We start from the raw sequence: 26285 nt of genomic DNA on the forward strand, positions 1-26285 counted from the left end.
CCTCCATGGTCTGGTATCTCCTTTCCTTCCTTCCTTTCCCTTCCTCACATGGTCTTGGCATCTCTTTCCTCTCCTCTCCCTTCCCTGGTCTTCCTTCTCCCTCCTTACCTCTCTCTTCCCAAATGGGTGCAGCACCATTTCTTTCCCCCTCCTCTCTCCCTCTCTGTCACACACACACGCACATCCTGTTGGCAGCGCAGCCGTCACAACTCGCTACTCTTGCTGGCTTCGGGTGTTCTTCACTGTCGGACCAGGCAGAAAGGAAGGCCCAATGCCAGCAGAGCAGCGAATTGTGAATACTGCCACTACTGGAAGCTGTTGCTATTGGAGCAAATGGGCTGCTCCTAACATGTCCGCCTGCCAGCCCTGGAGCTTGAGGAGCGCTCGGTGAGCTGCCCATGGTAAGGAGCCCCTTTGGTCCCATCTCTCTTCCCCTCACAAATTATTTTCTTCCTCCTGGGCCCCCCGGACTGCCAGGTGTGGTGATGTAAGCTTCCCTCCCTTCGACTACCTCGCTGCCGCAGCCTACAAGCAAATTGAACCCATGCTATGGGGCTCTAACACTGTGCATGCTGGCTTCCCTTCTCCTCCGAAACAGGAAGTTACGTCATGAGGGGGAGGGAGGAGGAGAAGGGAAGTGGCATGGGTTCAATTCACTTACAGGCTGTGGCAGCAAGGGATTCGAAGGAAGGGAAGCTTACATCGCCTCACTAGGCAATCATGGGCCCCCCTTTAGCTATGGAGCCCAGGGCAGCTGCCCTGTTTGCTCCCCCTTAACACTGGTCCTGCTGTTAGAAACAGGGTATTGGGCTAGATCAGTGGTCTCAAACTCAAACCCTTTGCAGGGCCACGTTTTGGATTTGTAGGTACTTGGAGGGCCTCAGAAAAAAAATAGTTAATGTCTTATTAAAGAAATGACAATTTTGCATGAGGTAAAACTCTTTATAGTTTATAAATCTTTCCTTTTGGCTAAGTCTTAATAATAATATTGCCATTTATAGCTAAAGAGACATATGATCAAGAAACTGTTTTATTTTACTTTTGGGATTATAATAAACATCCTGAGGACCTCAAAATAGTACCTGGCGGACCACATGTGGCCCCCGGGCCGCAACTTTGAGATCACTGGGCTAGATGGACCGTTCTTCCAACTCTACATGTCAATGGTTATGTCTTATGTCTTCATAGGGAAATTCTTAAAGACAAAAGAAAATAGTAGTTTTATTTCCATTACAAAGCAAAGAATTAGGTAACTTCTGTCACAGATGGAAACAATTTTGGGATAAAAGTTAATGTCTTTTTCAATATTTTTTTTTCCTAATATGGAGCACCCAAAAAGAACTATTACATTTTGTTTAATAAAATTTTGCACAGATTTCTGGTTCTTTCCTGGTGCTTCCTGACCAACTACAATACAGACAAAAGGGTAACAAAGGAGTCATGTAAGAGGAAATGGGCCTTGTGCATTAAGGGACCTATTTATTAAAGTGCAACAAGTTTTGCAGTTACTGCAAATTAAAGGCTATATTTAACATGTAGTAACCGCAGAACCTATGTGTTAATTATTGTGTGCTGGTCCAACCATTTTGCCATTCAGTTTTTACAGATAAAATATCTTTAACTGTATATAAATTAAATAATAGATAATGCAATGCAGTCAGCTGCACCTCTTGAGGTATCAGTAACATGACTGATAAGGTGGAACAGTTAACAGTTATTGCATGATAAACACCAAATAAGCTGTAAGGGACATTCCATAACCCTTTCATGTTAGCTGTTAATTAATGTATAAAACACATATATAATATCAAAGGGACTCAAAATGAAAAGATTTTTAAATAAGCATCAGACATTAAAAAATGTATATAACTAGCTTATGTAAACAGATCAAAAATATTAAAGCGTTATTTTTGTAGGACATTAGAAGAAACACTTGTTGGACTGGGAATAGCAGTATGCTATACCACAGTGTCTTGTCAGTAGTCACGTTTTAAAAAAAAATTTTAGTAGTGAAAGTGCATAACTGTGCTTTGAAGCTGCAATATATCTTCAATAAATATCTTTGTCTTCACATAAATATTACTTTAGTAATCAGCAAACTTAGCTTTGTGGTCGTGTCAGGGATTGAATGAACAAGCCCGACACGATCATGTTTCGCCAGTAGGCTGAGCCTTAACAAGCAGTAGAAAGGAAAAAAAAAGGGGGGGGGGGGAGAGCCTTGAAACAGCCCTGGTGGCGAAACATGATTGTGTCGGCTTGTTCATTCCCTCCCTGACGTGACCAAAAAAAGCTACGTTTGCTGATTACTAAACTAATATTTATGTGATGACAAAGATATTTAAAGATATTTATTGAAGATATATTGCAGTTTCAAAGCACAGTTATGCACTTTCAGTACTAAAAATGTTTTTAAAAATGGGACTACTGACAAGACACTGTGGTATAGCATACTGCTATCCCAGTCCAACAAGTGTTTCTTCTAATGGCCTACAAAAATAACGCTTTCATATTTTTGATCTGTTTGCATAAGCTAGTTATGTAAGTTTTTTAAAACATATATATTTCATTTCCCTGAAAAATCATTCAAAGTAGTTTACAAACTTGCAATATTGATAACAATAAAATGTTCAAAAAGTCATTTAATGAAACATACGTACATAACCTCCCAAGTAAGAAGTCCACAGCCTGGCCTTCTACAATTATACCTCTATCCCACTCTCTATGAGTTTACATCCATAAGCAGATGGTTTTGTTTTGTTTTTCAAAACAATGTATTTGTTCCTGCTTGTATTTTCCCCGAAATTTAATTCCAAAGTTTAGGGACTCATCCTTTAGACCTTCTTTTGACTTTCATACCCTTTAACTGGTCATTGAAGACCTCGCACACCCTTCCTAAATCGTGTGTCCACTAGTGACTACAGGCAGCTCGTACATAGGTTTCTATTAGCTGCTGACTGCTAACTTATCATTAAAAGTATAGTAGTACACAGTTATACTTGCAACTGCTAACTGCTTCCACTCTCTAGAAAGTTTCAGTAAATTGCAACAGATTTCAGAATGCTTCTCCGTACCCTGTTTGGCTCAAGGCATGCAGGCACTATCTGGATTGTGAATGATACTAAATATACAGACAGAATAGGGAACATTGCTTCTGTCCACGTAGTGACAATAAAGAGACTGCCATTCATTCCAGATAGATATCCAGATGAATTTAGGAGAGCCTTTCCAGTTGCCAAAATTTATTTTGTTGGCCAACTGAGTTCCAGGCATGGGTGTCCATACAGAATCTATCATAGACTAGGAAATACTCAAGAGTCAACAGAGGCCCACATTTGGAGTTTGCAGATAATATAATATGGAGCAAAAATGGAGTCAGAGCTTGCATTTGAACAGAGGCACAGACTGGTCACTTGCAGGCAGTAAAATCTGGAATGAAACTAGAATTGGACTAGGGTGTGGGTCTTGAGCTAAAATCATCAGGCAGGTTAAAAGAATTACAAAAAAACCACCCACTATTGCACATATAATACCACTTACAGGTGTCAGTAGTGCTCAGAACCAATTCAATGGTAAAAAGATAACAAACAGGGTAAAACCCTGAAATATTGTGCCTTTAGTGTTCAGTCACTGCACTTTGACCACTGTGATAATTGCAACAAGTCCAAATACTTTATACTGTGAATAATTTAAAAAAATAGTACTCGTCTAGGGCGTCCAACTCTTCCAGGTTTGTTTAGGTTAACAGACTTGACAACAGGCTAGATCTGTGCTTCTGAAGGTGGCATTGGAGTTGGACACACTGCGAGGCTAGATCAGAAGCTAGAAGTGCAGACCAGCAACTAGAGTCAAGAAGCAGAACCTAGAAAAGGCTAGACCTGGAAAACTGAAGAGAAAGATCGGCAGTACAGGTTCTTCACATAGGAAGTCTAATAGCAATAGGGTAGGTTAATTTTTGGGTTGGTGTGAACAGTTTCCTGCTTCCCAGTGACCACTTTTAACTGAGCACCAGTTAATTCCTGATGCCTAAGGGTGTGACTTTGGGAGCCTCTCTGACATGGGCTTTTTCGCTATGGCTTTGGATTGCTCTAAGCTACTTGCAGGTCTTGTCACCAGGACTCTCATCCTTATCTCTGGAGTTGATCCTAGTACAAGGCTACATTGGGGTCTTGGCCTGATAAAAGGCAACATTTTGTAACTCGTGAAATGCTACACTTATTCTAAAGCAGGGGTCTCAAAGTCCCTCCTTGAGGGCTGGAATCCAGTCGGGTTTTCAGGATTTCCCCAATGAATATGCATGAGATCTATGTGCAAGCACTGCTTTCAATGCATATTCATTGGGGAAATCCTGAAAACCCAACTGGATTGCGGCCCTTGAGGAGGGACTTTGAGATCCCTGTTCTAAAGCATTGCCCTGCGTGAGTTATATCACCTGCATGCTCTCAGATAGAACAGTCTGGAAGGCAGGTGTTGCAGCAGATACAAGGCCACAGCAGATAAGCCATATTGGAGGTAATTCTATAAATTAGGTGCTAACATTTACATAAGCATTATCTGTGTAAATGTTTAGAATACTTGTATCTAATGTATGTGCATATATGCACACTGATGTATGGACTTGTATATAGAAACACAGAAACATGATGAAAGCAGATGAAAGCCAAATGGCCCATCCACAGCATCCACTATCTCCTCCTCTCCCTAAAAGATCCCACATGCCAGCATGCACCGCCCACACCCCCCCAAAAAAAAAATATGGCAGGAGGGATGTCCACTCCCTCCTGCAACCTCCCCAACCCCATACCTTTTTAAAAGGTTGGAACCAGGAAGCCCGATCTCAGGCTCCTGCTTTGGGCCCACCTGTCTAAATGCCTTCCTAGCGCATCATGTGATACATGAGTAGGGGCCTTAGGCATCTGAACCAATAAGGGCTTTTGGCCCCTCCCCATACATCACATGATTCACCGGGCAGGGGAAGGCCCTTCATTTAGACAGGTGGCCCAAAGCAGGAGCCAGAGAATGAGCAGAGGAAGATACCTCGTGAACAGGGCCGCCATCAGGGCAGTACTACCAGACCTGCATTCAGGAGCCCGGAGCTGACAGGGGGCCCGGGCTCCCCCAGGGTCCTAGGCAGTGTTCTAAGGCAGGGGCGCCAGTAGCTCGCCAAGGCAAAGTGAGTCGATCACCCAGGACTCACTTTGTCTTGGCGATCTAATCTATCAGGCCAATCAGTCTTCCTCTCCCCGACATCAATTCTGCAGTCGGAGAGGAAGTTCGGGCCAGCCAATCGCTGTCTGGCTGGGCGGAACTTCCTCTCCGACGGCAGAATTGACGTCGAGGAGAGGAATGCTGGTCGGCCCGAAGCAGGGAGAGCATGCGTCGGCATCGGCTTTGGGGCCTGTTATCCATTGGTGGGTCCTGTTCCCCGATGGCAGCGGCAGTGGAAGTGGTTTGGGGAACGGCAGGGAGAAAGAAAGAAAGAAAGGGGGCAGGCAGGGAAACAGAAGGAAAGAAGAGAAACAGAAAAAAAAGAAAGGGGGCATGAAGAGAGGAAGAAAAAGTTGGGGGAGGGAATGAGGTCTGGAGGAGAGGAAGCATACAGGCTGAAAGAAGGGAAGAAAGATTGGATGCACAGTCAGAAGAAGAAAGTGCAACCAGAGACTCATGAAATCACCAAAGATAGGAAAAATGATTTTATTTTAAATTTAGCAAAGTGGAGGCAGTATTACCACAGTTTTCAAAGGAATTTGCCCAAATAACTTAATAGTTAACTGGGTAAATTCCAAGAGATGAAAACTTCCCTTCACTTACTATGCACAGTTCTGAATTTATATCTGCTGTCTATATTTTACAATATGGTCCCCTTTTACTAAACCGCAATAGTGGTTTTTAGCGCAGGGAGCCTATGAGCGTCAAGAGCAGCGCTGGGCATTCAGCGCAGCTCCCTGCGCTAAAAACTGCTATTGTGGTTTAATAAAAAGGATGGAGGATATATTTGTCTATTTTTGTATGGTTGTTACTGAGGTGACAATGCATAGAGTCATCTGCCTTGACCTCTTTGAAAAAAACCCAGAATAGGAATGATAATTAACATTTTCTCAGCGTATAGTGTGCTTTGTGTTTTTTAATTTTATTGTTGGTAGATCATTTTGACTTGGTCATTTTAAAGTAGCTCACAAGCTCAAAAAGTTTGGGCACCTCTGAGTTAGAGCGTTGAAACTGTGTATTTCTATTTTATCCCCCCTTTTACAAAATTGTGGAGCGTTTTTTAGCGCCAGCCGTGGTGGTAGCAGCTCTGATGCTCAGAATTCTATGAGCGTCAAGGCTGTTACCACTGTGGCTAAAATCCACACTACAGTTTTGTAAAAGAGTGAGGGGTTAGTTTGTGATGACATATTCCATACTAGGCGAAGGTGTTTTCTGTGTTCTGTGTGTTCGAAAGACATGGTTTTCTGTTAGGATTGATGGTGTAGGATTGATCTGTGCTGGTCTTGCTTGTTTAGTTTTACAATGGGTGTATTGATGTACTGCTCACTGCAATATGTAAGATGCTGCCTTTTCCTAGGTACTCATGTGTGACGTGTGGTTTGTTACTAAAAATCATGTTTTTCTTACAGATCGGGGGGGGTGTGCCAAAAAATGATGGGCCTCGGGTGTTACATGTGCTACGTATGCCACTGTATGTAAAGATACCAGAAAGCTGGCGTAGCAAAAACTTTAAGTAAATTGTTATTCTCCTAAGTTTTGAGCATTTAACACTCCCACAATCTCATGGGCACTCGTTTCAAGTTTCAAGTTTATTGAGATTTTGATTTAAACGCAATATCAAATATTTTCAATGCATATAACAAAAATAAATTTGGGGAAATAAATAAAACCATTTGAACAATAAACATACAAACATATCCATAGATGATTAAAATTACATAAGGAGTACAAGGATAAACTACATTTGTTTAAAAATGCGTTCTCCGCGCCTGCTCATAAATTTGTTGACTGGAAGGATCCAGCAATGTGGCCAGATGTCATTCAGGACAAAGACAGAGAAAGAATTGTACAATTTGGATTAATGATGGAAGATGATTTAAAGCAAATGGCACAGTCTATGAGTAAAGATCTTGACGGATGTTCTTTTTATGAATATCTCCTCTATACCAAATCACCCAATGGACGTGAGAAGATTTTACGGGACTGGCTTAGGTGGAGCATTAGCAGAAAAGTATGTGTGTATTCGGCCCATGGAAGAAGGGGGGTGGGCGTCGGGGGGGGGGGGGGAGGGAAGGGGTGCGTGGGGGGCCCAATAGGATTGCTCAGTAAGGGGCCCAGAAATTTCTGATGGCGGCCCTGCTCGTGGAATTGGATTGAAGTACCTAACATGCTTTACTCACATGATAAGTTGAATCTTCCTTAGCTTTACAGCTGGCTTATATTAATGAAACAGTTGATTTAGAATAGTGACGAATTACTGTTCCTGATTATATTATTTATTTAGCAGTATAATGAAATCTTTGGTGGAATACAGACTGTTGCTGACGGGCATATGAATATAACTAACCCTCCTTTTAAAATGAATAAAATGAACAAAACATAAAAATAGAAATAGAAAAAAATAAAATAAATAAAGAAAAAAATAATCTGAAGGGGTTTTTGCCGTATGACCGTATCGAGAGCTGGGTGAATATATCACCTTTTGTGACCCGTATGGATTAATGGCTCAAAAAGTCAGGCTTTTTGCCCCTGAAGAATAACATATAAGAGAGGTGAGATAATAAAAGAAAGTTTAAAGAACATCTGCTGACTAAGTAGATTAAGTAAGTGGATAATATTACATAAGACATACAGGCCCTGATTCTCCAAAAGTGCGTCCCGATTTTAGGCAGCTGTAGGCGTCCTACAGCTGTCTAATCAGCCAATCGGGATGCATGTTTTTTTAAAAAAATGCTCCCCAGGCAGGCCGCCTATATTGAAGGCGAGGCCCGCAAGACACCTAGGCCCTGATTCTGTATAGGACGCCCGGGAGAAGCGTCCTATTCAGAATCGGCCTAAACTAAACCCCGATTCTGTAACCGGCGTCCATGTTACAGACGCTGGTTAGAGAATCGGGTTAGATTAGACACGGCCCGCTACACTTATCGTGGCAAGGGATCTCTCTGCCGCTATAAGTATAGCTGGCCGCGGCCCCCTGACCGATCGCTGGCAGGAGGGTGCCCAAACCCTCCTGCCAGAAGATGCCCCCCCCGACACTACTGACCGCCCCCCCTGACACTACCGACCGCCCCCCCCCGACATTACCGATCTCCCCCCCCCCCGACAATATCGATCGCTGGCAGGAGGGTCCCCAATCCCTCCTGCCCGAAGACGCACCCCCCCGGCGCTAACAACCCCCAAACCTCCACTCCACCAAACCTGTTCTTACGGCCAGATGGGTCTTGCACGTCCAGCCGGCAGGCACGCCTCGTCGAAATGAGGCGGGCCTGCCCCTTCCCGGCCCATCCCGCCGAAGCCTAAGGCCTTAGGCTTCGGCGGGATGGGCCGGGAAGGGGCGGGCCCGCCTCATTTCGACGAGGCGTGCCTGCCGGCTGGACGTGCAAAACCCTTAGGCTTCGGCGGGATGGGCCGGGAAGGGGCGGGCCCGCCTCATTTCGACGAGGCGTGCCTGCCGGCTGGACGTGCAAAACCCATCTGGCCGTAAGAACAGGTTTGGTGGAGTGGAGGTTTGGGGGTTGTTAGCGCCGGGGGGGGGTGCGTCTTCGGGCAGGAGGGATTGGGCACCCTCCTGCCAGCGATCGATATTGTCGGGGGGGAGATCGGTAATGTCGGGGGGGGGGCGGTCGGTAGTGTCGGGGGGGGGGGGCGTCTTCGGGCAGGAAGGATTCGGCACCCTCCTGCCAGCGATCGGACAGGCCGCAGCCCGCTATACTTATAGCGGCAGAGAGATCCCTTGCCGCGATAAGTATAGCGGCAAGGGATCTCTCTGCCGCTATAAGTATAGCGGGCTGCGGCCTGTCCGATCGCTGGCAGGAGGGTGCCGAATCCTTCCTGCCCGAAGACGCCCCCCCCCCCGACATGTTATTGAAATGTTATTGAAATGAAAAGAGTCAAGAAAAGTGTGGAATAACTTGTAAGTTTCATGGCTCCAAATCATTCTCTTCTTGGTTGGGCTGAGAACTTTTCAGTGGCCACTCATATTCTTAGAACTGACTTTCCCCTTTTCTCACTCAGAGAGAGAGAGATAAATCAGGGAACAGCTTACATCTGCATTCAAACTCACAGACATTCCATATCATATTTTTAATTAAATATAATATTTAAAAGCTTCATTTTTGCTTTTAAACACCATAGTACAAGGCCCGCACATGAATTCTAAAAGGGGTGAGACTTGGTATACTTCTTTTTCTGTGTGGTTACAACCAAAGCAGTTGACAGATTTTTATTTTGTACCTGGAGCAATGACTTAAGTGTTAAGTGACTTACCAAGAGTCACAAGGAGCTACAGTGAGAATCAAACTTATTGTAAAATATATTTTATTGAACTTAACAAGAGATGATACAAAAGTACAAGGCAACACAGAAAGTAAGCTCACTTTTCAAAAGCACAAAACCCAATAGGAAGGGACCCCCCCGCACTCCCAAACCCCCCAGAGATCCCATGTGGTCCCCAACAGTGAACAGCAATAGTTACCAGCCAAAAATAAGGAATAAACCACTGTCCAAGGAATAAACCACTGTAGAAAAACACAAGTGACCACCCCAGCAACCCTCTCCCAACCCACTCCAATCCCCAGTCCTCCTTCAAGCCCAGCCCGATTAAACCATTCAAAGAAAAGGCAATTATATGCAAAGCAGACAGGTGAAAAGAGTAATACAAGTCAACAGTTCAGGAGGCGGCTACAATCTCGGGGTGCTGAGGCAGCTGCTCCAACCACTAGGCCACTTCTCCACTCCATTCCTCTGTCATAAATTATACTTTTTTAGGCCCCTCCCAAGACCCCAAAATGGGACCCTCTAAATTCCTAGCATTCTGCATATAAACGAGACCTATTTGAACCAACAGTATACTTCAGCAACTTGTCAGTATCTGTAAACGCAAATTTAAATAGTTTCTGCTGCACTAACAGATTGTTAATGCAGGTCTCCTTAGACTCTACCATGCATGCATGAAAAAATCACTCCAAAATGACACGGTTGAGGGTTTTATGAGCCCCCCTGTTTTCCCAGCATCCTCTAGATACCGTCTCTTACCTCCTGTGGTTGTGTGTACACAATTGCGCAACTGTAGGTTATACTGCAGCACTCTTATGCCGCTGGCTTTGGATCCTCACCTCTGCTCTCCCGGCCCATTTATATATTAAATTATTAAGTTTAGGCTTCCCTAAGCCCAAAACTCATGTTTTCTGCTCTTCTTGGCCCACCAGCCAAAATTTGCCTATTTCTAATGCGGGATGATGTCAATGCATGTGTGGTGATACCCTGTCTGGCCCCAATGTTGCCTACCTCCTCGGGCCTCTCACCATGTGGCTTTCCATGCGTTCCTATATTCTCCAATTCTGGCATGCAAACAACATCATTACTATTAAAATGAAGTCATTAATATTAAAATGAGCCATCCAATTGATTGTCTAACATTGCATGCCATAATCAGATTGTTAATACCAACCCTCCAAAAAATGACAGGTCGGTAACTGTGTTACCGACGGTTTGACATGTTTTTTTCATTTTTTTTCTTATGGGCACAGATGTTGCATGTGTGTGTAACACACACAAACTATCCGCCAATGAAGGCCTCCCCCAGAAGACCCCCTGGAACCAAAATAGAGGCAGGAGGGATGCCCACTCCCTCCTGATGCCATAAACACCCCCCCAAGCCAAGCTGAACCACCTCACCCTGTAGGACCCCCCTCCCCGTACTTCAATAAAAATCAGCAGGAGAGATACCCAATCCCTCCTGCTGTTGCAAACCCCTTCACCGAACTGACTCCTTACCAGGATCCCCCCAATCCAACCTCTCCCTTCCCCTCCCAATCCAACCTCTCCTTATACCTCCCCACTTTATAAATAATCATCAGGAGGGATGCTTTAGTTTTTGTGGTCAAATTCACAGAGACTAATCAGGGATGATCTTATAGGATTATCTTTGCATCGTTTGAATTACTGATTTACTCTCCTAGCAATATTATTGAATAAGCACGCTGTTGGAGATTTAGCAGGAGGGAGTGGGCATCCCTCCTACCTCTATTTTTGGTTACAGATGTCATGGGGGGGGGAGGGAGCAGCTCGCATTTTTAAAAAATGGGGACAGATATTGTACGTGTGTGACACATGCACATCTGGGCAATTAAAAAAAAAAAAGCCCCAAACCACTGAGAGGCAGGAGGCTGCTTTGGCTTCCCCTGACTTTCAGCTGTTTGGGCTTCCCCAAACCGGCTCTGCACATATGTGAAAGCTGGTTTCTAAGCGAGCAATCGGATGGGATTATGACTGCCCTCGCAAAACTCATTTGCATGGGTATCCATTTGAAAATCAATCACCGTTTAGAAAATGGCCAAAAAATTGGCCCACAGCAACCTGCATTGTCTTAATGACCATTTTTAGTACATCTAGCCCTTTATTTCCTTCCTTTCCATCCCCTCATGCCCTGGCATCTCTCCTTTCCTTTCCTCTCCTAACCCTTCTATCTCTCCCTCTTCCTCCATGCTCTGGTATCTCCTCTCTTTCCTTTACCTCTCTCCCTCCCTCCTTTCTCCCTTGTCTCCTTCCCTCTCCCTATACCCTAACATATCTTCCTCCCCCTCCATGGTCTGAAATCTCCTTTCCATGCCCTCCTTACTTCCCCATGGTCTGTGTGGCATATCTCTTTCCTCTTCCTTCCCTGGTCTTCCTTCTCCTTCTCTCCAATCAGGTGAAGCATTTCTCTCTCTTTCCCCTCCTTCCCTCCCTCTTTTTTTCTCTCTTTGTCACCCCCCAAATCAGCAGCACAACGTTCATAACTTACTGCTCTTGACGGTGTTTCTGTGAAGGCAGGACCCGGCAGAGAGGAAGGTCCGATGCCGGCAGAGCAGCCAATTCTGAATGCTGCTGCAGCTGACAGAAGAAATTACCAGAGTCTGACCATGATGCCGGCCCTCGCTCAGAGTATTCTCTTCTGGGCTGCACCTGGGGCAGACTTCAACTCCCCCCCCCCTAGGTACACCACTGCAGATGTGCAAAAGAGGCTAAGCCATGAGGGAATGAGAACTGTATCTGATTACTTATAAGTGTTAATGCTATTTTATTGCAACTTCAGAGTATTTAGTGCACAGACACAAAAAGCCCATAAAAATGTCAAATTTCTGAGATAGGATGCATGCATCTAGTATTCATGTGCTATTGAGGCTATCATTTAGGAGTGGCCTAGTGGTTAGAGCTGCTGTCTGAGCCCCCTGATGAAATAGGTTCAATCCCAGCATCACTCCCTCTGACCCTGGGCAAGTCACCTAACCCATCAGGATAGAAAGGGAAAATACCTAGAGTACTTGATTTATTATTTAATATAAACTGCTTAAGCAGTATATAAAGTGTGGGGAGTGTGTGGCACAGTGGGTTATGGGTTCAAATCTCATGCTGCTCTTTGTGACTCTGGGCAAGTGACTTAATCCCCCATTGCCCCAGGTACATTAGATAAAGTGTGAGCCCTTCAGGACAGATAAGGAAAAATCCTTGAGTAAACCACTTAGGCCGTAAATGGTATATACATACTAAAAGAAATAAGATTAAGTTGTTCCCTTTATCTGCTGACTAAAGTTTTGAATACAACTACATAACAGATCCATATATCACAGATGTTGGAAAGGAGACTTGATTTTCTGGTTTTGCTTTTATGATATTATTATTATTATTTTTTAAGAATAACATTGTGCTGACAGATTAATGGGGTTGATTTACAGGGAATATTAGAAAGAGTTATCCTAAGTTAAACATCTTACACAATGACAATTTTCCATTACCTGAATATGAGAATAGACAGATTTTTCCCCCTCTCTTTCTTTTCAGAAGTGCCCAGATTGTGTGTGGCTGCTGGCTCGGTTTACGAGATTTTCCACAGTAATTTCAGATGGTGTTCTTCAAATATCTGTGGTATTACCTAACTACAAAAATGTGCCTTTTTGCAGAATGGCACTAAGCCAACAGAAATATCAGATGCGGTTGAACTTGGCAGTAATGCAGAACAAATAAGTTCAAGGTGTTTCAGACCATGACCTATAAATTCTGTCTGACTTCCCGTTATATTTCACACTCTAATTAGTTTGCTTAAAGGCTATACTTACAACCACAGCAAAAATGCCCCCAGTACACAAAATTGATTTCTCCAATACAGTATGTTTTAAGTTAATGTACTAGGAACTTTAATATTCACTATTATACAATGAAAACAATATCAAACCATAAATAAAAGGTTATGGAGGATGGGATAAAAAGTACCACGAAGGAGGGTGATTGTTATTATAAACAGCATTAAATAGTTGGGTTTCTTTTAATTCATAAACATTTTATTGAAAGTTGGGTTTCTGTTTTGTCTTTGCCTGGTGAGGATCTGATATGTTGGGCTTAATTCTCCTCTCCCCAGAGCTTTTGCCAAGTAACTGTTCTAAAATAGGATATTTGAAGTAATCCACAAGATTTTCATTGCAATCTGAAAAAAAAAAAAAAGTCAGGTGGAATAGAAGGATCCAGGATAGATTCTCTACCTATGAACACACATGGCTTTTGCTTTCCGGAGCTTTCCAAGTTGTTGACTCTTCTCAGACAGAAAATTCACAGTGCCAAGCTTAACCATTATACCAGTGGTTCTTAAACTTGTCCTGGGGGACCCCCAGCAAGTTGTTGGGTTTTCAAGATATCCCTAATGTATATGTTCAAGTTCAAGTTTATGTTCAAGTTTATTAATATTTGATGAATCGCTAAATCGGTTTGCAAAGCGATGTACAAAATATAAAAGAAAATAAAATTATAAAAAGACAAGCCCAATGACATTAATTTTAAAAACAAGACAAACTAGAATTGGGGGGGAAGGAGGGGAAAAGTTACAACTCTTTTTTGTGGAAAAACATAGGGAAACGGGGTAGTTATTAATTAACCCACTGGGACTTATAAGACTTTTTAATAGCTCTACTTAATTCATAAATAAAATACCCAAATAAGAGCTACGTATCACACTGCTTCTTATGCTTATAAATAATTCATAATTTATGATCATTTATTATAATATAGTACCATCAAAACCTTTAAAACATATTATAACATTATTTCATACTAAACATACACACAATTATTTTCCCAAACAGTGAAGCCCCCCCAATCTATCCATCACATAGAAAAGGTTAAAATTCATGAAAAGTTCATCCTTTCAATAAAATACTGTATTCAGTGCTTAATCTTATCTGTATCAGTTCTCAGTTATCTTCTGTACGCCGTTGTCTACTGGATTTGCCTCCACTTTCATTCAATCAAACTTGATCTTTGAGAACATTTTAGCTCGACACAGTTCTGTGTTTCACCCTAAGGCGTCATCAGGAGCTTAAGACTAAAATTGGCTCCACTTCACAGTTTCTGACATTTCATCATTTAAAAGTTTGCTGACCTAAACCAGAATTGAGAGCTCCAAATCAGGATCTTACTCAAGCACAAACGCTGGAGAAATTCAACTGCCTTCAATGCCTTAGGGTGAAACAACACAGAACTGCGTCGAGCAAAAATGTTCTCAAAGATCAAGTTTGATTGAATGAAAGTGGAAGCAAATTCAGTAGACAACAGCGTATAGAAGATAACGGTAAATCATGCCTGGTCCTTCTTCAGGGACATGGTGAGCGAGGCGCAAAATCTGTATATCCCCAGATTCAGGAAGGGGTGTAAAAAGAATCGAACAAAAGACCCGGTGTGGATAACCAAAACAGTGAAGGAAGCGATAGGCAATAAGAAAAAATCATTCAAGAAATGGAAAAAGGACAAAACTGAGGGGAACTGGAAAGAGCACAAGGAGCATCAAAAAGAATGTCACCGTGAGGTTCGGAAAGCCAAAAGAGAGTATGAAGAGAGGCTAGCCAGGGAAGCAAGAAATTTCAAACCATTCTTCAGATATGTTAAAGGGAAGCAGCCGGCTAGAGAGGAAGTGGGACCGCTGGACGACGGAGACAGGAAGGGAGTGGTGAAGGAGGAGAAGGTAGTGGCAGAAAGGCTTAACATGTTCTTCTCGTCTGTATTTACAAACGAAAACACGTCCAACATACCGGAACCTGAGCAATTCTTCAACGGAAGTCAGGCAGAAAAATTAACATCCATAGAAGTGAGCCTTGAGGACGTTCGTAGGCAGATAGAAAAACTAAAAACTGACAAATCCCCGGGTCCGGATGGCATACATCCAAGGGTTCTGAAGGAATTAAAGGAGGAGATAGCGGAACTACTGCAGCAAATTTGCAACTTATCCCTGAAAACAGGCGAGATCCTGGAAGATTGGAAGATAGCCAACGTTACGCCCATCTTTAAAAAGGGATCAAGAGGTGACCTGGGAAACTACAGGCCGGTGAGCCTGACTTCGGTTCCGGGGAAAATGGCAGAAGCACTGATAAAAGAAAACATCGATCAACATTTTGAAAAACATGAACTTCTGATAACCAGCCAGCATGGTTTCTGCAAGGGAAGATCGTGCCTACCGAACTTATTGCACTTCTTCGAAGGGATCAACAAACGGATGGACAAAGGAGACCCCATAGACATCATATATCTAGATTTCCAAAAGCCTTTGACAAGGTGCCCCATGAACGTCTACTCCGGAAACTGAAGAACCATGGGGTGGAAGGAGACGTACATAGATGGATCAGAAACTGGTTGGAGGGTAGAAAACAAAGGGTAGGAGTGAAGGGTCACTACTCCGACTGGAGGAGGATCACGAGTGGTGTCCCGCAGGGCTCGGTGCTCAGGCCGCTGCTATTTAATATCTTCATAAATGATCTAGAAACAGGAACGAAGTGCAAGATAATAAAATTTGCGGACGACACCAAACTATTTAATGGAGCTCGGACTACAGAGGACTGCGAAAAGTTGCAAAGGGACTTGAACAAATTAGAAGAATGGGCGGCGAAATGGCAGATGAAGTTCAACATTGAAAAATGTAAAGTATTACATGTGGGGAGCAGAAACTCGAGGTACAACTATACAATGGGAGGGATGTTATTGAATAAGAGTACCCAGGAAAGGGACTTGGGGATAATGGTGGACATGACAATGAAGCCATCGGCACAGTGTGCAGCGGCCGCTAAGAGAGCAAATAGAATGCTTGGTATAATCAAAAAGGGTATTACAGCCAGAACGAAAGAAGTTATCCTGCCGTTGTATCGGGCGATGGTGCGCCCGCATTTGGAGTACTGCGTCCAATATTGGTCGCCGTATCTTAAGAAGGATATGGCGTTAGTCGAGAGGGTTCAAAGGAGAGCAACACGTCTGATAATAGGTATGGAAAACCTGTCATATTCTGAGAGATTGGAGAAGCTGGGTCTCTTTTCCCTGGAGAAGAGGAGACTTAGAGGGGATATGATAGAGACTTACAAGATCATGAAGGGCATAGAGAGAGTAGAGAGGGACAGATTCTTCGAACTTTCGAAAAATAAGAGAACAAGAGGGCATTCGGAAAAGTTGAAAGGGGACAGATTCAAAACAAATGCTAGGAAGTTCTTCTTTACCCAACGTGTGGTGGACACCTGGAATGCGCTTCCAGAGGACGTTATAAGGCAGAGTACGGTACTGGGGTTCAAGAAAGGATTGGACAAATTCCTACTGGAAATGGGGATAGAGGGGTATAGATAGAAGATTACTGCACAGGTCCTGGACCTGTTGGGCCGCCGCGTGAGCGGACTGCTGGGCACGATGGACCTCGGATCTGACCCAGCAGAGGCATTTCTTATGTTCTTATAATTGAGAACTTTTTTTTTTTTTAATCTTTATTAATTTTCAATTTGAGAACAAAGTGCATTAAAATATACATACAATTAAAGTCATAGACAGCACTTATAATCGATCAAATAATATTACAAATTATTTCCCCCCTCCCTCCCACCCTAATTCGAGAACAAAAACAATGTGCATTAAATTATACATACAATTAATATCATAAACCACACTTACATTTAATCAAAGAATACTACAAAATATATTTCCCCCCTCCTTCCTTCCTCTCCTCCCTGGATGTGTGCAAATCAAATAGAAAATAAAGACTTTATACAACTAATGAGAGTTAACAAAATTTGTCAATGGACCCCATGTTAATTTAAATAGTTTATTATGAACCAATATTTCTGAATTCATTTTTTCATATTTATAACATAGACATAAAGTTTCCAACAAAAGGAAAAATTAAGTCTGCCCCAATTTTTCTAATTCTTGGTAATCATTTGCATGGCAATCCCAGTCATAATGATAAGGAGTCTGCTTTTATATCTTTCTAATGGAGGTTTAGGTGTCAACAATGTCCCACAGATTACCACGTCATAGGACAACGGAATAGATGTTTCCAGTATCAAATTAATTTGTCCCCATATTAATTTCCAAAAGTTGAGTATCAAGGGACAATAGATGATCCAGTGTCCCTATTTCAAGATGACAGCATCTATTAGACTTTGAACTGTCTAACTTTTGCAAACGAACTGGGGTCCAAAATCTCTATGTAACAAAAAGATACAGATAAGAATTAGGGACTGAATACAGTGTTTTATTGAAAGGATGAAGTTTTCATGAATTTTAACTTTTTCTATGTGTTGGATAGATTGTGGGGGGGCTTCACTGTTTGGGAGAATAATTGTGTGTATGTTTAGTATGAAATAATGTTAAAATATGTTTTAAAGAACATAAGAACATAAGAAATACCACTGCTGGGTCAGACCACTGGTCCATTGTGCTCAGCAATCCACTCATGCGGCGGCCCTTAGGTCAAAGACCAGTGCCCTAATTAAGTCTAGTCTTATCTGCATACGTTCTGGTTCAGCAGGAACTTATGTAACCTTGTCTTGAATCCCTGGAGGGTGCTTTCCCCTATAACAGCCTTTGGAAGAGCGTTCCAGATTTCTATTACTCCCTAGGTGAAGAAGAACTTCCTTACATTTGTACGGAATCTATCCCCTTTTAACTTTAGAGTTTGCCCTCTCGTTCTCTCCACCTTGGAGAGAGTGAACAATCTTTCTTTCTCTACTAAGTTTATTCCCTTCAGTATCTTGAATGTTTCAATCATGTCCCCTCTCAGTCTCCTCTTTTCAAGGGAGAAGAGGCCCAGTTTCTCTAGCCTCTCACTGTACGGCAAGTACTCCAGTCCCTTAACCATTTATGTCGCTCTTCTCTGGACCCTTTCGAGTAGTACTATGTCCTTTTTCATGTATGGTGACCAGTGATTGATGCAGTATTCCAGGTGGGGGCGCATGATAACCTTCTCCAATCTGTTTGTGATCCCCTTCTTAATCATTCCTAGCATTCTGTTTGCCTTTCTCGCCGCCGCAACGCATTGCGTGGACGGCTTCATTGACTTGTCTACAAGTACTCCCAAGTCTCTTTCCTGGAGGGTCTCTCCGAGTACTGCACCAGACATCCTGTATTCGTGTATAAGATTTTTGTTACCAACATGCATCACCTTGCACTTATCCACGTTGAACCTCATTTACCATTTCGCAGCCCATTCCTCGAGCGCATTTATGTCTCGTTGTAGGTCTTCTCAATCCTTCTGTGTCCTCACTACTCTGAATAACTTTGTATCGTCTGCAAATTTAATCACCTCGCTCATACCAATTTCCAGGTCCTTTATAAATATGTTGAAGAGCACGGGCCCAAGCACTGAACCCTGCGGCATTCCACTTGTGATGCTTTTCTAGTCCATTTGCCCCCACTTTCTGTTTCCTATCTGCCAACCAGTTTTTAATCCACATGAGTATTTCACCCTCGATTCCATGGCTTGCAGTTTTTCAAAGTAGTCATTCATGCAGGATGTTTTCGAACGCCTTCTGAAAATCCAGATATACATGTTGACCAGGTTGCCCTTGTTTATCTGTCTGTTTACTCCCTCAAAGAAGTGCAGCAAGTTCGTCAAGCAAGATCTTCCCTTACTGAAGCCGTGCTGGCTGGTCCTCATCAGATTGCGTCTGTCAAGGTGATCAATGATGCGGTCCTTTATCAGCACCTCTACCATCTTTCCCTGTACCGAGGTCAGACTGACCGGTCTGTAGTTTCCTGGATCTCCTCTCAAACCTTTCTTGAAGATCGGCGTAACATTCGCCACTTTTCAGTCTTCCGGAATCCTTCCTGATTTGATCGACAGATTGGCTATTAGTTGAAGTAGTTCAGCTATAACCCCTTTCAGTTCCTTGATTACCCTCGGATGGATGCTTTCTGGTTCCAGGGATTTATCATTTTTAAGCTATCAATCTGCCTGCATACCTCTTCTAGACTGACCGTCAACCCTGTCAGTTTCCCGTATTAATTTTCTGTGTATAGCCTGTCGGCTTCCGCTATTTTGGATATATCCTCTTCGGTAAATGCAGACGCAAAAAATGCGTTCAGTTGGTCGGCGATGGCTTTGTCCTCCTTTAGTACTCCCTTTATTCCATGGTCATCTAACAGCCCCACTGCTTCCTTCGTGGGTCGTTTCCCCTTACTATATCGAAAGAACGGCTTAAAATTTTTTGCCTTCTTGGCTATTTTTTCTTCATAGTCTCTTTTGGCCCCTCTCATCGCCTTATGGCACTTGGTTTGATGTTGTTTGTGATTTTTCCAGTTCTCATCCATTTTCATCCTTTTCCATTCCTTAAACGAAGTCTTCTTGTCTCTGATTGCTTCCTTGTTCTTTTTCTTCTTGGAGCCCTTGTTGATACGTGGTATATATATAGATTTTGCACCTCGGTGACTGTGTCCTTAAAAAGAGACCATGCTTGCTCTAGCATTTTTACAGAGCTTATCCCCTTCCTAATCTTCTTCCCCACCATGACTCTCATCCCTTCATAATTCCCTTTTCGGAATTTCAGTGCCGTGGCTGTCGTTCTGGATTGATGTTTTGTTTTTGTGTCCAGGTTGAAGTGGATCATATTGTGATCACTGTTTCCCAGCATCCCTTCTACTTCTATACCTTGTGCCAGTACTCGTAGTCCATTTAGAATTAAGTTCAGAAATGCATATACTCTTGTTTTTTCCTACAGCATTCAGGAACTTGGTCTCCCTACTGCAGCCGGAGGTGCCTAGGTTCCAATCTATCCCTGGATAATTGAAGTTGCCCATGGTAACTGTGTTGCCTCCCTTGCAGTTACATTTAATTTCGTCCATCATTTCTCCATTAGATGCCAATCTTCGTCTCTGTTCCATTGTTCCCAGTATTTTGGCCCATAGAGACTCTACCTTATTTTTTGTTTCTGGCAGACTCAATTCCCTTTTTTATGTATAGGGCAATACCCCTAACTTTTTGTCCTACTCTGTCTCTGCAGTATAGCTTGTATCCCGGTAGCACAGTGTCCCAGACGTTTTCCTCGTTCCACCATGTTTCCGTGATGCCAATGATGTCTAGGTTATCTTTTTGTGCCATAGCTTCCAATTCCCCCATCTTATTCCTTAGGCTTCTTGCGTTTGTGTACATACACTTAAGTTTGCGGCCTGTTACTTTCTTGCATTTCCTTCCCTCTTCTGTCTCCCTTGCTTCTGTCCCTTTCGATCTGTCAGGATTTATATCTTGCCTATGATCCGGTGAGTCTTCCTCACAATCTTCTTGCATGGTATCCTCTGGGTATACCTTTTCCTGAACCATCGACTCTTGGTCGACTGTTGGCTTTCCCCTTCTTCTTAGTTTAAAAACTTCTCACTTTCTCGCTTGATGTTGCTTGCAAGTAGCCTCGTTCCATCTCCGCTGGAGTGGAGTCCATCCTTCCCCCCACGTCGTCCAGTTGCGCACGAAGTGAAATCCTTCTTCCTCACACCAGCTCCTCATCCATGCGTTGACTGCAGCTCTGTCTGCCATCTTCCTGTTGGCCCTGGATACCGTCAAGATCTCAGAAAACGTTACCCTCGGCGTTCTGGTCTTCAGCTTCCTTCCTAGCATCTGGAACCGGTCTTTCAGTGTTTCCCTGCTGTAGTTCCTGTTGCTCACGTCCTTTGTCCCAATATGGATCACCACCGCCGTATCTTTCCCTTCCACGCTGTCTATGATCCTGTCAATGCTGTTTACTATATCTTCTACCTTGGCTCCTGGTAGGCAAGTCACCAGCCGATTCTTTCTTCCTCCCACTATGTGGCTGTTGACTTGTCAAATGATGGAATCCCCCACGACGATTGCTGTCTTCTCTATCTTCTCTTGTCTCTAGCCGCAGGTCCGTGTCCTCGGCGCACTTCCATCTTTACTCATCCTGGCGTGAGCTTGCACTGGACTCGTCTTCCTGTGGGTTCCCTCCGCTGTTTCCAGGTCTCACTGCTGTGCCATCTATTCCTTCCTTGTGGTTGTCCTTACTGTAGGTGTATCTTGGCAGTTCCACTGTTGTTGATTTTCCATGGCCTCTCTGTATGCTTCCTCGATGAACTTCTCTAACTCCCTGACTTATTCCTCAATGGTTCCGTCTCTCATGAAGTTTTCTGCCTCTCTGTCCTCCTCCTCAACTGTTCGAAGTGCTTCTAGTTCTAGTACTCTAATCTAATCTTCCATTTGTGAGTCTGCCTTCCAGTAATCTGACTTGCTTCTTCAGTCCCTCCAGTTCCTCGCATCGAGTGCATACATAAGACTACCTCCCAGAGGGGAGGTAGTCGTACATATGACAAACGGTGCAGAAAACTGGGTAGCTTCTGCTTCTGTCTGCTGCTTCCATTGATTTTTGCTTGCCGGTCTGCCTTCTGAAGTGGCTTCTCCCTGTTTCCCAGGTCCTCTATGCTTCTTGTTCTTCCCTATGTGCCTTCTCATGCTTTGTCTGAAGTGGCTTCTCCTTGTGTAGGAATCTGTGTAGGTTACTGTGCAGTCTCTCTCCTGATTTTAAACCTGCTATCCTTGTTGCTTGTGTGTGTCCTTTGTGTCTGCTGTGATTGCCTTCTGCTACTACTGTGTTTGTTTATCTGCTGCTTGTCTGTCCTGTTGCCCTTGTGGTACTTGCCTGTGTAGGTGTCCTTCCCTAGTATTTCTTCTTTACAGTGACTCATCCCTTCTTAAGGCCCTTCGCAAAGGCGCTCTCGCTAAGGCGAGCGTCTTTAACACTCGCCTTCGATGCACTCCAAACGGCTATATTATTATGATGAATTATTTATAAGCATAAGAAGCAGTGTGAAACATAGCTCCTATTTGGGTATTTTGTTAATGAATATGCATGAGAGAAATTTGTATGCCTAGTTTATAGGCAAATCTCATTCATGCATATTCATTAGGGGTATCTAGAAAACCCAACTGATTGGGGTCCCCCAGACAGGTTTAAGAGCCACTGCATTAGATAATCACCTTAGGTTTCAGCTTCTGGGATGAGACAAAGAGCAGTCACAGCCAAAACAAAAGAGTAGATCCCTACAGACACACAAAGACAAGCAGTGAACAGTGGCACTTGTGGGCTGTAGGGGGCACAATGGAAAAGATAGTGTGTAGGACATGAGGGTGCAGTATTTTGTAGATTTTTCCTACAAAAACGTCTGCTTTTCATATGGTTCTGGGTAAACTAGTTAGAAGTACATATGAAAGTTAAGGCCACACCCAATAGAAACATACGGAAAAGTGGGCGCATGAAAATCTGAATAAGGATATAGCCAAGGCCAGAAAAACAAACTACAGATTAATATTAAGAAAAAGCATAATAATATTCTTGTTACGTATTTTTCTATTAAGCAGAATCATAGAGGAAATCAGGTAACGTGTAACATACTTCTAGAGGGATTAAGAACTCCATCTTGGTGTCTAATTTGTGGACCGACAAAAATGCCTTCCTTAATCTTGGCGTCAGTTATTCTTGGAAACATCTGTCTTAGATAAAGAAAACCTTTGCCTTCCTTGTTCCTCACTTTTACAACATTTTTCATCCGTCCATGTGAAGAGGAGGCAAAAATATCTATGGCGGGTAAGCAATTAGTTCATGTACCACATTTTCTGTCCTTTTTTTTGGAGTGGCCAGTTCTTTTGAATGTAATGCAACTCCTCGACATGGCTGTTGCATTCACAAATAAGACAACAGTACTACTTGGTATATCCAAGCTGCATTCCAAATAGCAGAGCTACTACTTTAAGATCACCACAGATGTTCCAGTTGTACTTTGTGTACTGGATATGTTTAACAGTAGTTCCATGTTTTCATATGTTTCTTTCATGTGTGCAACATAGCCAATAGGTATCAATGGGGAGACATTGCCATTGTATAACAAAACCACCTTGAGGCTTAATACTGATGAATCAATAACAAAGATGTCACTCTTGGGGGTCATGCGTACAACCCAAAACTGTGAACAACCCTTCAATATCAGTGAAGAGACAGAGGTTTTCAATCTGTGCAAAAAAATTTGTTAAATCGTCTTGGCGGCACATCTTCCACTACCTGCTCCTCTGATCAGATTCCCACTTATCTATTCAGCACTATCACTTCCGCTGTCATCCCTCCCATATGCCACACCCCCACCCTATCATTCTCCACTGCAACTGTCCCTGATGCCTTCAAAACATGCCGTTGTCACACCCCTCCTCAAAAAACCCTCACTAGACCCCCATGTGCCTCTCCAACTATCGCCCCATCTCTCTCCTCCCCTTATCCAAATTATTTGAATGTGCTGTTCACCGCCATTGCCTGGACTTCTCTTATCTCAAGCTATTGATCCGCTTCAGAAATCTTCCCTATTACTCATGTGTGTTATATCTGTCTTATAACCCCCTTTTCTTTTTTTTTTCTTTTTTTTAAATTATACAATGCTTTTAATTTCATGTTTATTTTAAGTTATATTTTATGAAACTTATTGTAAACTGTTTAGCCAGTCTTAGACGAAAAACCAATAAACTTGGAAACTTGAATCATTGTATTAGGTAGAAAAGACAGGGTACAAGAATCATCTAAATACCTCCCCCCTCAATACTCTCTTGCCTCTACCTTCCTCCATAGCAAACACCCTGCCTTCCAAAGACATACTCGTATCTCCATAACACACCTTAGCATGCCTTTGCTTTCCCATTCTCCACAATCCTTATCCCACATACCTGACCTACCTCACAGCCTCCTTTTCACTTACATAATCATCCATTCATGATTACAAGATATGCACATGCAGGTCATGGAGTTATACAACTCTCTTAAAGTTGCCATAAAAATTGTTAACAAAGAATGCTTTGGTGTATGTGCTGTCATGCTACTGTCTCAAACTATGTTTTAGAACTGCAGATACCCCCAAGTCACTAAAGATTCTGCTGCTACTTCCACCGCCACAGAACTTACTCTTTCCCTCAAAGCTGCTGCCTACTGCCACCCCTCCCCCACTAATGTTCACTTCTGGCCCTGGCGCCTCTTCCACAGTCCTTTTCCAGCTCTGGTCTCATCCTTTCTTGTGCTCCACCATTAAAGTGGCTAAGAGATATATTATGGTATTACAATATATTATTGTATGAGATATATATATTATAATATATCATGGTATACTGTATATATATCATACCATACATTTTTCTTTTATACTGTAAATTTCAATTAGGATTCAATGCGGTTTACAACAAGATTAAGAACTGAGGACATGAACATTGAATGAAGGAAAGGAGGTAGGCTCCTGAGATTTATTTATATGTATAAATAAACACACACACACACACACACACACACACATATATATATATATATATATATATATATATATATATATATAAATGGAACTCACTATATCAAGGTAAACTTTACAAATTAAATTATTAAATCACTAGTATTTTAGCCTGTTACATTAACGGGTGCTAGAATATATGTCTGTCTGTCTTTATTTCTGTCTCTCTCTCCCTCCCGCTGTCTTTCTTTCTGTCTGTCTCTGTCCCTGGCCCCCTTTGTCTGTCTGTGTTTCTGTGTATCTCCCTGCCCCTGTGTCTTTCTTCTTTTCTTTCTGTCTCCCTTCCTCCCGCTGTCTGTCTGTCTTTCTTTCTATCTATCTGTCTCTCTCCCTGCCTCCTATGCAGCAGCATTTCTCTCCCACCACTTCCCTGTGCAGCAGCCAAAGCAGCATTCCTTCCCCCTCCATTTCCCTCCCCCCAGACCACTTCCCTGTGCAGCAGCAGTAGCGTTTCCTCTACCCCCCTTTCCCTTCCCGCGGTCTGTCCGGTTCCCTTAGTCCCTTACCGCCCCTCCTTCCCTTCCCGCTGTCCCGACTATGAACCTGGCGATTGCAGCAGCGTGTGCAGCAGTCTTCACATGCTGCTTCGGGTCCTTCTACTGCCCTGATTTACTCTGGCACGTCCCTGATGACATCATCAGAGACGCGGCAGAGCAAATCAGGGCAGTAGAAGGGCCCGAAGCAGCGTGTGAAGACTGCTGCACATGCTGCTGGAATCGCCAGGTTCGTAGTCGGGACCGCGGGAAGGGAAGGGAAGGGAAGGGGGGGGGGTGGCAAAGGACTAAGTGAGCCGTCATACATCGGGAAGGGATGGGAGGGTCAGACTGGCGAAAAAACCTTACCGAGTGGGGAGCCGGCAAAGGAGTGTTTTCTGATTTTAAAAGTGATTCCAAGGTCGGCTGCGTGGGTGTTTAGGGGCATAGCAACGAGCGTAGGGCTTCGGGTGGAGAAGATCTGGTCTGCTGATGCTGGCCTCCTCTCACTGGGTCCCCGCGCCATCTATGCGTGCCGTGCGTGAGGCCGCTGGTAGTGTCGGATGGCTCGGCGTGGGCCCCGTGCAGCAGTATCTGAAAGCGATGGGGGCTCGTGAGAGAAGCCGCCGTTTCTGGCAGCCAAGGTAGGTTCTGGGAAGAAGGCTGGGGGCTTGCGCATGCGCACTCCTGCGGCCACAGACCTACTGATCATGGAACACGCAGATAGGAGTGCGCATGCGCGGCTAGCGTTTTATTATATAGGATACATAAAATGAATTCAACACACTCACCTCCGCATATTTTGCAACTGAACTGGCTTCTACTGCATAGACTTTCCTAGCTCCAGCCTGGACGGCGAAAAATGAGAGAATTCCTGATCCACAACCAACATCCAGGACAATCTTGAAAGAAAAACGGAAGGTACAGTTTGTGCCCATTTGAATAAATACCTATTTGAAGATAATATTTTATACTCATCCCAACCAAGGTTTCAATTTAGGCAAAATACAGAAA

The 26285-nt window shown here is 43.4% G+C and overlaps 1 protein-coding gene across 2 annotated transcripts in view; it reads right to left on the minus strand.

Moving 5' to 3' along the window:
• LOC117350769 (histone-arginine methyltransferase CARM1-like) overlaps positions 1 to 26285 on the minus strand; it is a 242543-nt gene that overhangs the window by 88752 nt on the left and 127506 nt on the right. For both annotated transcript variants that reach the window (XM_033925354.1, XM_033925363.1), the window contains exon 5: positions 26063 to 26173. In XM_033925354.1, the coding sequence (XP_033781245.1) occupies positions 26063 to 26173 (111 nt within the window). The remainder of the gene's footprint in view (positions 1 to 26062; positions 26174 to 26285) is intronic.

The sequence above is a fragment of the Geotrypetes seraphini genome, chromosome 1, assembly GCF_902459505.1.
Source record: "Geotrypetes seraphini chromosome 1, aGeoSer1.1, whole genome shotgun sequence".
NCBI classification, from domain to species: domain Eukaryota; kingdom Metazoa; phylum Chordata; class Amphibia; order Gymnophiona; family Dermophiidae; genus Geotrypetes; species Geotrypetes seraphini.